Here is a 13835-nt window from a genome sequence, read left to right on the forward strand (position 1 = left end):
GGTATCCTGGCAGGGAAAACTGCTGCTCCGAAACCAGGGGTGGGGGAGGGGCTGGGGCAGCCGCGATGAGCTCACACCTTGGCAGATGGCTGACCTGCGGTGGAATGTCAGCTGCTGTGTGTAAGTAAATGTGCAAAAGACCTGAGCCATTCTCTATGCCTTGTACCTTATTTATCTATATCCTCATCCTGGAGCTACAAGGATGCCCTGCTGGGCTTGGTACTAAATGAATTCAAGTGCACTTGCATTAGGAGAGAGGCTTATTTTGCTAGCGTTCCTCCATTGGCGCGTTTGTAACATGGCTGGAATGAGCGAGCTTGTTGTACCTTCCCTGCTTAGGTGCACATGTGGGCTGTTGCTTGGCATCCCCAAATCTTGAGGCCAGGTCTGACCTGTACAATTACACATGAGACAGTCTGTGGTTGGAGCTTACACTCTCTTCTGGACAAATGAGAGGCTTGGGCAGTTTCATTTACTGTGGAAAATGGGTACAACTACTAAGGAGAACCAGGGATTAAAATTTTATTTTGTAATCAAATTTTTATTGAACTCAGCATCAACATAAAAAACAAATATCAAACACGATGATAATATAGAATACAAGAAGTCCATGAGCAGCACGACCTTCCAGCTCCGATTCATCCTACAGTGGGAAATAGTTCTAGATTAGACGAATAGCGCATCGTTACGTTGTGATGAAACACTACACCTACATAACGCTGTCAGTCACCTTGCATCTTTGCTCAGGCCACTACTATTTCAGAGCAAGCCACTTCAAGATCATGCAAAACTAATTTAAAAAGTTTAGGTTCAACATCGGGAATGGAAAGGCACAGGGTCATCTGGCTGCAGATTGGAAAGGCACAGGGTCAGCTGGCTGCAGACTGGTGCTAGAGAGAGCATCCCGTAAGAAATATGAGGGTATAGACACATACCCACAGTTCCTACTCATGCAACAACACTCTCATCCTGCAACTATGACAGTCTGTGTCTCTCTCTCTCTCTCTCTCTCATATCCTGTGAGTGGCCAGGATGTACTGACAGTCTCTCCTCTCCCTCTTTCATCCTGTAAATGGCTGGGATGCACTGACAGTTGGCCCCTTCTCTCTTTCTCTCATCCTGTAAGTAGCCTGAGTATGCCTGCAGTCTGCCCCTTCTCTTTCTCTCATTGTGTGAGTAGCCAGGATATGCTGACTGCCTGCCCCTTCTCTCTCGCTCGCTCTCTCTCTCATCGTGTGAGTAGCCAGGATATGCTGACTGTCTGCCCCTTCTCTCTCTCTCTCTCTCTCTCTCTCTCTCTCATCATGAGAGTAGCTAGGATATGCTGACTGTCTATTCCTTCTCTCGCTCTCATCCTGTGACAAGCCAGGATGTGCTAACTGTGTCTGCCCCTTCTCTCTCTCTCTCTCTCTCTCATTGTGTGAGTAGCCAGGATATGCTAACTGTCTGTCCCTTCTCTCTCTCTCTCTCTCATGTTGTGTGAGTAGCCAGGATATGCTGTCTGCCCCTTCTCTCTCTCTCTCTCTCTCTCTCTCTCATATATTGTGTGAGTAGCCAGGATATGCTGTCTGCCCCTTCTCTCTCTCTCATATTGTGTGAGTAGCTAGGATATGCTGTCTGCTCCTTCTGTCTCTCTCTCTCTCATATTGTGTGAGTAGCCAGGATATGCTGTCTGCCCCTTCTCTCTCTCTCTCTCTCTCTCTCTCATATCGTGTGAGTAGCCAGGATATGCTGACTGTCTGAATCTTCTTTGTGAAACTGGCTCGGTGTGTGATCTGATGGTTCTTTCTTATGCTAGGCAGGAGCTGAAGAGTGGATGTGCAGTCCCTGCTTTCATCCCTGATGCTGTTTCCGGTAAGCAGAAATATCATAGGATTGCTGAACTTGACAGTATAGATGTATCTTCAGGGCCCTAGAAACTGCCATGCTGCTTGGGATCTGGGTGCAATTTTATTATTATAATCATCATTTGTAGAGTGCATAGCAGATGTACACAGCATTGTACAGAAAGACCGCTCCTTTGATTATCAGTAAATGTGATGCTGGGCTGTAAATATTTCAGAACTCTGGTTCTGGATATTGTTACTGATCAGCCGGTTCTTATTTAGTGCATGTAAGCAGAGCATATTTACCACCATTTCAAGGGCCTTTGCCATTCCTTTGCATAATCGATACCAAGGCAGATCTGGAATACAAAAGAGTAAAACAGTAGGAAAGCACGGGAGCGGGTGGATGAGGAGCTTGTGGAAGACATCAGATAACTTTCTGTTTCAGATACCGAATCTTGCTGAATGGACACAGACCATTTCTTTAGTGCTAGCCTGAATAGCCCAGTTTTGGTGTTTTACTATGTGATTGCATCAATGTCTGTAACTTTCTGCTGGCCAGAGTTGATTTCCCCCTTCCCATTCCCATTTTCGCCTCTGGTGTGGGAGGGTAGTTAGAGCAGTGCAGACTTCGGGCAGCGCATTGGGGAATGTGAGATCTTCAGGACACGCTGCACTTCCCACTGTGGTCACTCTGCCTTTCTGATTTCCAGGCTCTCCAGGATCAAGACTTGCCAGCAGCACTGGGCCAGCGATTCGCCCACCTTGGGTCATTGACCCTGCGTTTGCTGAGCGCTATGCCCCGGATAAAAGCAGCACAGTGCTGACGAAGCACAGCCAGCCGGCCGCGCTGACCCCAATGCAGAACCGCAGCTCCATAGTGCAAGCAGCTCAACTGCCCCCTGAGGGCAGTGGTAGGACCCCCCTCTGTCACCAGTGTAAGAAGATCATCCGGTGAGCCCTGCTGCTGCTGACTGGGGGACATTGCAGCACGCGCTGATTTTACACCAAAGAAGCGCACGACTTGTATAAATGTAATTTTTCTTATGTGGCAGGGATTAAGCATTACCATAGGGATGTGTGTGGAGCAGGCAAGCTGTGTTTGGAGGTGGAACCCTTGAGTCGGGGATGTGATGGGGTCTGTGCTTTTGATGTAAACTGGGCAAACAAAGTCTGAAGAGGACTTTAGGGGGTCGCTGAGAAGGCACCTGGACTTGTGCTCCTCCTGGGATGGGACACTGCCCTGTCTCAGCATTTCTCTTTCATGGAGTTCACAGTTAGTCACTAAGATCTATCTTACTGATTCCCTTTTTAAATGTAATTTCCAATGCAATATTGGAAAGTAAAGTCTTTGAAAGCCACTCGCCCTTGTGAAGCTGAGGAAATCCGGATGCTGCTGCACATAAAGCTTGCATCACCTCTGCTGTAAGTTTTCAATTTCCCTAATTTAAAAAGAATGCCTTTGATTTGTCCTTGATTATCTGCAAATGCAGCAGAAGAGCGATGTGGCTTTCAAATGCAGAGGACATGGTCATAATGAAAGGTAATGTGACCCAAAGAGGGAGCTGCTGGTGGTGGTGGTGGTGGTTTTTGGGAGAGATTTTATTGCATCATGCTTTGGAGTATTTCTCGTAATGTAAGAAAAAATGCTTTAGAGCTGGGACTGTTTTATCCCTGGTGCAGAAGCTGCTCTTCACTTATAAAACCTCTGCTCTTCTGTTCCCTTGTACAGAGGACGTTACCTGTTGGCATCGGGACATTATTACCATCCAGAGGAGTTTACCTGCTGCCACTGTCGGAAGGTTCTGGATGAGGGAGGATTCTTTGAGGAGCAGGGCTCCATATACTGTCCTAAGTGCCACGACCTGCGATATGCACCCAACTGTGCCAAGTGCAAGAAGAAAATTGCTGGCGTGAGTTTGCAGGGAGGGGGCCTGTCTGATGCCAATTTATGGCTTCAGTTCTTGGGTGCCAGAGTCAGCCACAGGCCTGCCCTATGGATATAATGCATTGGTTGGTGTATAGGTACACTCCTGCATTTGTACACCCATGATTTTGCCTGTGTTGCGTGGTGGGTGCCTTGTTTGGCATGTGCTTATGTGAGAATGGGTGCCTTGGTTGGTGTATAGGTACACTCCTGCATTTGTACACCCATGATTTTGCCTGTGGTGGGTGCCTTGTTTGGCATGTGCTTATGTGAGAGTGGGTGCCTTGGTTGGTGTATAGGTACACTCCTGCATTTGTACACCCATGATTTTGCCTGTGTTGAGTGGTGGGTGCCTTGTTTGGCATGTGCTTATGTGAGAGTGGGTGCCTTGGTTGGTGTATAGGTACACTCCTGCATTTGTACACCCATGATTTTGCCTGTGTTGCGTGGTGGGTGCCTTGTTTGGCATGTGCTTATGTGAGAGTGGGTGCCTTGGTTGGTGTATAGGTACACTCCTGCATTTGTACACCCATGATTTTTGCCTGTGGTGGGTGCCTTGTTTGGCATGTGCTTATGTGAGAATGGGTGCCTTGGTTGGTGTATAGGTACACTCCTGCATTTGTACACCCATGATTTTGCCTGTGGTGGGTGCCTTGTTTGGCATGTGCTTATGTGAGAGTGGGTGCCTTGGTTGGTGTATAGGTACACTCCTGCATTTGTACACCCATGATTTTGCCTGTGGTGGGTGCCTTGTTTGGCATGTGCTTATGTGAGAGTGGGTGCCTTGGTTGGTGTATAGGTACACTCCTGCATTTGTACACCCATGATTTTGCCTGTGGTGGGTGCCTTGTTTGGCATGTGCTTATGTGAGAGTGGGTGCCTTGGTTGGTGTATAGGTACACTCCTGCATTTGTACACCCATGATTTTGCCTGTGGTGGGTGCCTTGTTTGGCATGTGCTTATGTGAGAGTGGGTGCCTTGGTTGGTGTATAGGTACACTCCTGCATTTGTACACCCATGATTTTGCCTGTGGTGGGTGCCTTGTTTGGCATGTGCTTATGTGAGAGTGGGTGCCTTGGTTGGTGTATAGGTACACTCCTGCATTTGTATACCCATGATTTTGCCTGTGTTCGAGTGGTGGGTGCCTTGTTTGGCATGTGCTTATGTGAGAGTGGGTGCATTGGTTGGTGTATAGGTACACTCCTGCATTTGTATACCCATGATTTTGCCTGTGTTTGAGTGGTGGGTGCCTTGTTTGGCATGTGCTTATGTGAGAGTGGGTGCCTTGGTTGGTGTATAGGTACACTCCTGCATTTGTACACCCATGATTTTGCCTGTGGTGGGTGCCTTGTTTGGCATGTGCTTATGTGAGAGTGGGTGCCTTGGTTGGTGTATAGGTACACTCCTGCATTTGTACACCCATGATTTTGCCTGTGTTGAGTGGTGGGTGCCTTGTTTGGCATGTGCTTATGTGAGAGTGGGTGCCTTGGTTGGTGTATAGGTACACTCCTGCATTTGTACACCCATGATTTTGCCTGTGGTGGGTGCCTTGTTTGGCATGTGCTTATGTGAGAGTGGGTGCCTTGGTTGGTGTATAGGTACACTCCTGCATTTGTACACCCATGATTTTGCCTGTGGTGGGTGCCTTGTTTGGCATGTGCTTATGTGAGAGTGGGTGCCTTGGTTGGTGTATAGGTACACTCCTGCATTTGTACACCCATGATTTTGCCTGTGGTGGGTGCCTTGTTTGGCATGTGCTTATGTGAGAGTGGGTGCCTTGGTTGGTGTATAGGTACACTCCTGCATTTGTACACCCATGATTTTGCCTGTGGTGGGTGCCTTGTTTGGCATGTGCTTATGTGAGAATGGGTGCCTTGGTTGGTGTATAGGTACACTCCTGCATTTGTACACCCATGATTTTGCCTGTGTTGAGTGGTGGGTGCCTTGTTTGGCATGTGCTTATGTGAGAGTGGGTGCCTTGGTTGGTGTATAGGTACACTCCTGCATTTGTACACCCATGATTTTGCCTGTGGTGGGTGCCTTGTTTGGCATGTGCTTATGTGAGAGTGGGTGCCTTGGTTGGTGTATAGGTACACTCCTGCATTTGTACACCCATGATTTTGCCTGTGTTGAGTGGTGGGTGCCTTGTTTGGCATGTGCTTATGTGAGAGTGGGTGCCTTGGTTGGTGTATAGGTACACTCCTGCATTTGTATACCCATGATTTTGCCTGTGTTGAGTGGTGGGTGCCTTGTTTGGCATGTGCTTATGTGAGAGTGGGTGCCTTGGTTGGTGTATACGAACACTCCTGCATTTGATTGGTGGGTGCCTTTGGTTGGCATGTGGATGTATGATGGTGTGTGCATGGTCAATGCGTGTGGGGGATACACTGAATGGTGTGTGTGAGCACACTTTGGTTGTTTGTATTGGGGGATTGTAGTCTGGTGCCTTTTTGACTGGTTGACTCTCTGTATTTCCTGTCCAGGAGATTATGCATGCCCTGAAGATGACATGGCATGTGCAATGCTTCACTTGTGTAGCGTGTAAAACTGCCATCCGTAACCAGGCCTTCTACATGGAGGAGGGACAGCCATACTGTGAGAGAGGTAACTGCATGGCATTAGGAACACCAAGCTCTTCCAGACCAATCTTATTGGTTGTTTTCAAGAATCTGGGCAACAAATGTGATATGGGAAACCTGAGTGATATTTTATCTGGATTTTGATGGTCTTTAATGATAATACATTCAGACAGGTTAGGGACTGGCTGAGGGGATGCTACAGAGGGTTATAAGGAACAAGTGGCAATCTCTGTGGAATGTGGGGTCCCCCAGGGATCAGTAGTACTGGGAGCACAGTTAGTTAAGACTTCGGTGATGTTATAGAGGAAGGATTGACATCAGGCTGTGTCATATTCTGAATCTAGAGCAGAACATAGAGTTTGGGGACGATATGTACTAACGTGAAACAGGATAATGTCCTGAGAATGAGAGTGTAACCGGGACATATTAGCATGTCCTAAACAGGGGCAGAAGCAGGATGAGGATATCCTCTGCCCCTGGATAAGGTGTGTTCCAGGATGGCATTCGGTTCTGGGCACCCATCCATGGACACTGTCATCTGGCAGTACAGAAGAGTACCGCAAAGGGGCTGACATCGACTGAAAGGTTGTCCAGACTGAGGCTATTTGTCTATTTCAAACTCTCTTATTCTGCCAATCCAACATAATTGCTCTTGGCAGAGCATCATAAATGCAGGAAGGGTAATTTTAAAACAGCTTGGGTCAGACTAAAGACCGCGTATTGAAAGTACCCGCTGACCCCAACCTGAATTTTCAATGTGCGTTCAGCTGTGCTCTGAAAATTATTGGTAGTGTACAGAGCCCTGCGAGGCTGGGGAGCGGGTGTAAATTTCAGGGAAAGTGGAGGACCCTGCGAGGCTGGGGAGCGGGTGTAAATTACAGGGAAAGTGGAGGACCCTGCGAGGCTGGGGAGCGGGTGTAAATTACAGGGAAAGTGGAGGACCCTGCGAGGCTGGGGAGCGGGTGTAAATTACAGGGAAAGTGGAGGACCCTGCGAGGCTGGGGAGCGGGTGTAAATTACAGGGAAAGTGGAGACCCCTGCGAGGCTGGGGAGCGGGTGTAAATTACAGGGAAAGTGGAGGACCCTGCGAGGCCGGGGAGCGGGTGTAAATTACAGGGAAAGTGGAGGACCCTGCGAGGCTGGGGAGCGGGTGTACATTACAGGGAAAGGGGCGGGCCCTGCGAGGGTAGGGAGCGGGTGTAAATTACAGGGAAAGTGAGGGGCCCCTTGAGGCTGGGGAGCGGGGTGTAAATTACAGAGAAAGTGGAGGGGCCCCGTGAGGCTGGGGAGCGGGTGTAAATTACAGAGAAAGTGGAGGGCCCCGTGAGGCTGGGGAGCGGGTGTAAATTACAGAGAAAGTGGAGGGCCCCGTGAGGCTGGGGAGCGGGTGTAAATTACAGGGTATGGGGCGGGTGTATATTTTGGGGATGCAGAGGCCTGGAAGGCCCATAATTTTCAAAGCACCATTGTGAGAAGAGACGGGGAGGAGGGTTAGTTTGAGAAAGGAAAGAAGAAGGGGACAGAAAGTAAGAAATAGCTGAAGGACTACAAAGACAATCATTTAACAGGAAAATAAATGATGCAGAGAGAAGGCAGAGAGGAAGACCACAGACAGGAGTTAGAAAAGCAGTTTATTTCATGCCATCCTTCTCCTGCATTTATAGTTTGGTGCATGATTTTGACTCCCTGCTATACAAATTCTCTTCTGTAGCTGCACACCTGCTATCCAAACATTGTGCTGCACAGTATTTCCTGATGATAAACATCACCACACTCAGGTTAGTCTGTGCGTATTTAATATCAGTGTCTCTGACTGAGGGCATCTTTTCCCCTCATCACTGATTCTTTTGCCCTTCAGCCTCTTCAGTTCTGTTACAGTTCTTGTCTCTTCCTGAGGGGCCAGGCCATGCTCCAGGGGGTTGGTCCTTGTCTCTGCTACCCTCCCTCCCTCACTCACAGGAGAATGAAACAAGCCTCCACCTTCAACTTGCTTGGGGAAGCTCTCCAGGGAGCCCAGTGCATACCTTCAGTGCCACTAGCACTACCTCCCTCAGGAGGCCGATCTGTGCCTTCCTTACCTGTGCGGCGGCCCCCCGGGAGGCCGATCTCTGCCTTCCTTACCTGTGCGGCGTCCCCCCGGGAGGCCGATCTGTGCCTTCCTTACCTGTGCGGCGTCCCCCCGGGAGCCCGATCTGTGCCTTCCTTACCTGTGCGGCGTCCCCCCGGGAAGCCGATCTGTGCCTTCCTTACCTGTGCGGCGTCCCCCCGGGAGGCCGATCTGTGCCTTCCTTACCTGTGCGGCGTCCCCCCGGGAGGCCGATCTCTGCCTTCCTTACCTGTGCGGCGTCCCCCCGGGAGCCCGATCTCTGCCTTCCTTACCTGTGCGGCGTCCCCCCGGGAGCCCGATCTCTGCCTTCCTTACCTCTGCGGCGTCCCCCCGGGAGGCCGATCTCTGCCTTCCTTACCTCTGCGACGTCCCCTCCCCCCCGGTCTATGCTTTCTCCAGCCTTTCCATGGAGACTTTTTTCCCCCTCAAATTATTTATTGGAATTTTTTAAAACTACAAATTAGCAAATCCCATTCTAAGAGTATAACTTTCACGTCGATGTGAGTACCAGCTTTACGCTTCCAGTGTGCACTTATGAAGTACAGTCACTAGGTTGGTAAATAAACATGTCAGGATGTGATTCCCGAGTCTTCTGCATGCTTAGCAAGCTCCGGTCCTCTCTCAGGATTTCTAGAATGAATATTCATGAGCTGCATCACTTGGGTTTACTGTGTACTTTGGTTCTCCCAGGTAGGGTCTTTTGTTCCCTGGTTCAGCTGAGGCTGGGGGGAGGGCATAGTCATTGCTTGTATGACATCTGGTGGCCAGATGCAGGGTCCAGGAGTGCCGCTTTCCAAGAGTTTTGTTGCCTGGCAACCAGGACGTCTAAAATAGGGACCCCCCCCTCCCCACCCAGGTAGTTCTGAATTGAAGGTGCCTGGTTCTGATGGAGCAGGAAACCCAAAGAAGCAGGAGGAAACTAACATAAGAACATAAGAAAATGCCATACTGCGTCAGACCAAGGGTCCATCAAGCCCAGCATCCTGTTTCCAACAGTGGCCAATCCAGGCCATAAGAACCTGGCAAGTACCCAAAAACTAAGTCTATTCCATGTAACCATTGCTAATGGCAGTGGCTATTCTCTAAGTGAACTTAATAGCAGGTAATGGACTTCTCCTCCAAGAACTTATCCAATCCTTTTTTAAACACAGCTATACTTAATGCACGAACCACATTCTCTGGCAACAAATTCCAGAGTTTAATTGTGCGTTGAGTAAAAAAGAACTTTCTCCGATTAGTTTTAAATGTGCCCCATGCTAACTTCATGGAGTGTCCCCTAGTCTTTCTACTATCCGAAAGAGTAAATAACCGATTCACATCTACCCGTTCTAGACCTCTCATGATTTTAAACACCTCTATCATATCCCCCCTCAGTCGTCTCTTCTCCAAGCTGAAAAGTCCTAACCTCTTTAGTCTTTCCTCATAGGGGAGTTGTTCCATTCCCCTTATCATTTTGGTAGCCCTTTTCTGTACCTTCTCCATCGCAATTATATCTTTTTTGAGATGCGGCGACCAGAATTGTACACAGTATTCAAGGTGCGGTCTCACCATGGAGCGATACAGAGGCATTATGACATTTTCCGTTTTATTCATCATTCCTTTTCTAATAATTCCCAACATTCTGTTTGCTTTTTTGACTGCCGCAGCACACTGAACCGACGATTTCAATGTGTTATCCACTATGACACCTAGATCTCTTTCTTGGGTTGTAGCACCTAATATGGAACCCAACATCGTGTAATTATAGCATGGGTTATTTTTCCCTATGTGCATCACCTTGCACTTATCCACATTAAATTTCATCTGCCATTTGGATGCCCAATTTTCCAGTCTCACAAGGTCTTCCTGCAATTTATCACAATCTGCTTGTGATTTAACTACTCTGAACAATTTCGTGTCATCTGCAAATTTGATTATCTCACTCGTCCTATTTCTTTCCAGATCATTTATAAATATATTGAACAGTAAGGGTCCCAATACAGATCCCTGAGGCACTCCACTGTCCACTCCCTTCCACTGAGAAAATTGCCCATTTAATCCTACTCTCTGTTTCCTGTCTTTTAGCCAGTTTGCAATCCACGAAAGGACATCGCCACCTATCCCATGACTTTTTACTTTTCCTAGTAGCCTCTCATGAGGAACTTTGTCAAACGCCTTCTGAAAATCCAAGTATACTATATCTACCGGTTCACCTTTATCCACATGTTTATTAACTCCTTCAAAAAAGTGAAGCAGATTTGTGAGGCAAGACTTGCCCTGGGTAAAGCCATGCTGACTTTGTTCCATTAAACCATGTCTTTCTATATGTTCTGTGATTTTGATGTTTAGAACACTTTCCAATATTTTTCCTGGCACTGAAGACAGGCTAACCGGTCTGTAGTTTCCCGTATCGCCCCTGGAGCCCTTTTTAAATATTGGGGTTACATTTGCTATCCTCCAGTCTTCAGGTACAATGGATGATTTTAATGATAAGTTACAAATTTTTACTAATAGGTCTGAAATTTCATTTTTTAGTTCCTTCAGAACTCTGGGGTGTATACCATCCGGTCCAGGTGATTTACTACTCTTCAGTTTGTCAATCAGGCCTAGCACATCTTCTAGGTTCACCGTGATTTGATTCAGTCCATCTGAATCATTACCCATGAAAACCTTCTCCATTACGGGTACCTCCCCAACATCCTCTTCAGTAAACACCGAAGCAAAGAAATCATTTAATCTTTCCGCGATGGCCTTATCTTCTGTAAGTGCCCCTTTAACCCCTCGATCATCTAACGGTCCAACTGACTCCCTTACAGGCTTTCTGCTTCGGATATATTTAAAAAAGTTTTTACTGTGAGTTTTTGCCTCTACAGCCAACTTCTTTTCAAATTCTCTCTTAGCCTGTCTTATCAATGTCTTACATTTAACTTGCCAATGTTTATGCTTTATCCTATTTTCTTCTGTTGGATCCTTCTTCCAATTTTGAATGAAGATCTTTTGGCTAAAATAGCTTCTTTCACCTCCCCTTTTAACCATGCCGGTAATCGTTTTGCCTTCTTTCCACCTTTCTTAATGTGTGGAATACATCTGGACTGTGCTTCTAGAATGGTATTTTTTAACAATGACCACGCCTCTTGGACATTTTTTACTTTTGTAGCTGCTCCTTTCAGTTTTTTTCTAACAATTTTTCTCATTTTATCAAAGTTTCCCTTTTGAAAGTTTAGCACGAGAGCCTTGGATTTGCACACTGTTCCTTTTCCAGTCATTAAATCAAATTTGATCATATTATGATCACTATTGCCAAGCGGCCCCACCACCGTTACCTCTCTCACCAAGTCCTGTGCTCCACTGAGAATTAGATCTAAAATTGCTCCCTCTCTCGTCGGTTCCTGAACCAATTGCTCCATAAAGCTATCATTTATTCCATCCAGGAACGTTATCTCTCTAGCGTGTCCCGATGATACATTTACCCAGTCTATATTGGGGAATTGAAGTCTCCCATTATTACTGCACTACCAATTTGGTTAGCTTCCCTAATTTCTCTTAGCATTTCACTGTCCATCTCACCATCTTGACCAGGTGGACGGTAGTATACCCCTATCACTGTAGTCTTCCCTGATACACAAGGGATTTCTACCCATAAAGATTCAATTTTGTATTTAGTCTCATGCAGAATGTTTATCCTGTTGGACTCTATGGCATCCCGGACATAAAGCGCCACACCTCCTCCCGACTGCTCCTCTCTGTCATTGCGATATAATTTGTACCCCGGTATAGCACTGTCCCATTGGTTATCCTCTTTCCACCATGTCTCTGAGATGCCAATTAAGTCTATGTCATCATTTACTGCTATACATTCTAATTCTCCTTTGCCGCCTCCTTTGCTCTCCGTGCCGTAATGCGTTGCCCTCACGTGTGTTGGGGGCATTTATAACCGCTTCCTGCTTTTACAGATTATGAGAAGTTGTTTGGAACCAAATGTCGGGGCTGTGACTTTAAGATCGATGCAGGCGACCGCTTTCTGGAGGCGCTGGGTTATAGCTGGCACGACACCTGCTTTGTCTGTGCGGTAAGACGACGACTCCTCGCCTGGGGTGGCTGCAAGGGCTGTTGGCTACATTGAGGTTTGCTGTCTGATCCGTCTGCTCTGCTCTTTTCTTTTTAGATTTGCCAAACTAACCTGGAAGGAAAAACTTTTTATTCTAAGAAAGAGAAGCCACTTTGCAAGAGCCACGCTTTCTCCCACGTGTGAATGTGGACCTGCAGGTGGCTGCAGCCATCAGGTTGCTCTCACTGCTCTATCAATTGGGACGAGAGACTTCATCCTCCTGCAAGCAACACGACCACAGCAATTTTACAACCTTCTGCTTTTTTCTTGTCTTGGGTGTTTTGCATCTGTTCTGTTATTTTAGAGATTTCATTGTAGCACTTGAGAGAGATTCGCAAAAAAACATTCTTGGTTTTCATGAAATAGTATTTCTTTCCCCTTTTCTCACAATTAAAGTTCACAGAGTGGAATGCTGAGGTCCTACACCAAAACCAGGCCAAGGATGCAAGGATGGGGCGGCTTCTGTGCCCTCTTCCCAATGTGACATTTATCCCCCACAGGAAGTGGACCTGCTGAACATCCAAAAGACAGGAAGTGAGGGCTTCTCTCTTAGCTGGAAGCGTATTTCTTTGTAAGGGGGGCACGTAGAGCATTTGCTGTCGGAGCTGTCCCCTTTTAGGGACTAGATTTCAGAGAAGCTGTAATTAACAGGTTTGAATATCAGTATTCTTGTAAAAAAAAAAAAAAAGCTCCCTGGGATCCTTGTAAGTCTGGGGTGATTAGAATCGCTTAGCTCTGTAGGCTTTTGCAGTTGTCTTCCTGGAAGACTTCAGGCCAGAGCAAGAGTACTGGACCCTAAGAACTGCTACACTGGGTCACACAAGCCCAGCATCCTGTTTCCAGCAGTGACTAATCCAGGTCACAAGTACCTGGCAGAATTCTGAAGGGAAGGTAGATCTCATGCTGCTAAAGCCCAGGGCTAAATAAGGGCTCACCCCCAGGCCATCTGGTTAATAAGAACATAAGAACATGTCGTACTGGGTCAGACCAAGGGTCCATCAAGCCCAGCATCCTGTTTCCAACAGTGGCCAATCCAGGCCATAAGAACCTGGCAAGTACCCAAGTTTATGGATTTCTTCTCCAGGAACTGGCCAAACCTTTTTTAAACACAGCTACACTAACTGCCTTTACTACATCCTCCAGCAATGAATTACACAGCCTAATTGTGTGTTGAGTGAAAAATATTTTTCCCCAATTTGTTTTGAATTTGCTTTAGGGGGTGTTCCCTAGTTTTTGTATTTTTTGAAAGAGTAAATAACCGATTTACATCTACACGTTCAAGACCTCTCATGATTTTAAAGACCTCTAT

At 47.1% G+C, this 13835-nt stretch overlaps 1 protein-coding gene across 5 annotated transcripts in view; it reads left to right on the plus strand.

The window, feature by feature from the left end:
- The window catches only part of LOC115079984 (PDZ and LIM domain protein 7-like), a 68418-nt gene extending 55204 nt beyond the window's left edge, over positions 1-13214 (plus strand). For 4 of the 5 annotated variants that reach the window (XM_029583978.1, XM_029583981.1, XM_029583979.1 and 1 more), the window contains 6 exons: positions 1799-1854; positions 2540-2780; positions 3559-3739; positions 6237-6357; positions 12372-12487; positions 12584-13214. In XM_029583978.1, the coding sequence (XP_029439838.1) occupies positions 1799-1854; positions 2540-2780; positions 3559-3739; positions 6237-6357; positions 12372-12487; positions 12584-12670 (802 nt within the window). In that variant the 3' untranslated portion in view covers positions 12671-13214. Of the gene's footprint in view, positions 1-1798; positions 1855-2539; positions 2781-3558; positions 3740-6236; positions 6358-8043; positions 8111-12371; positions 12488-12583 lie in introns of those variants that run through there. The other variant, XM_029583980.1, reaches the window with a different exon arrangement.
- The last annotated feature ends 621 nt before the right edge of the window (positions 13215-13835 follow it).

This window comes from Rhinatrema bivittatum, chromosome 18 (assembly GCF_901001135.1).
Source record: "Rhinatrema bivittatum chromosome 18, aRhiBiv1.1, whole genome shotgun sequence".
NCBI lineage: Eukaryota > Metazoa > Chordata > Amphibia > Gymnophiona > Rhinatrematidae > Rhinatrema > Rhinatrema bivittatum.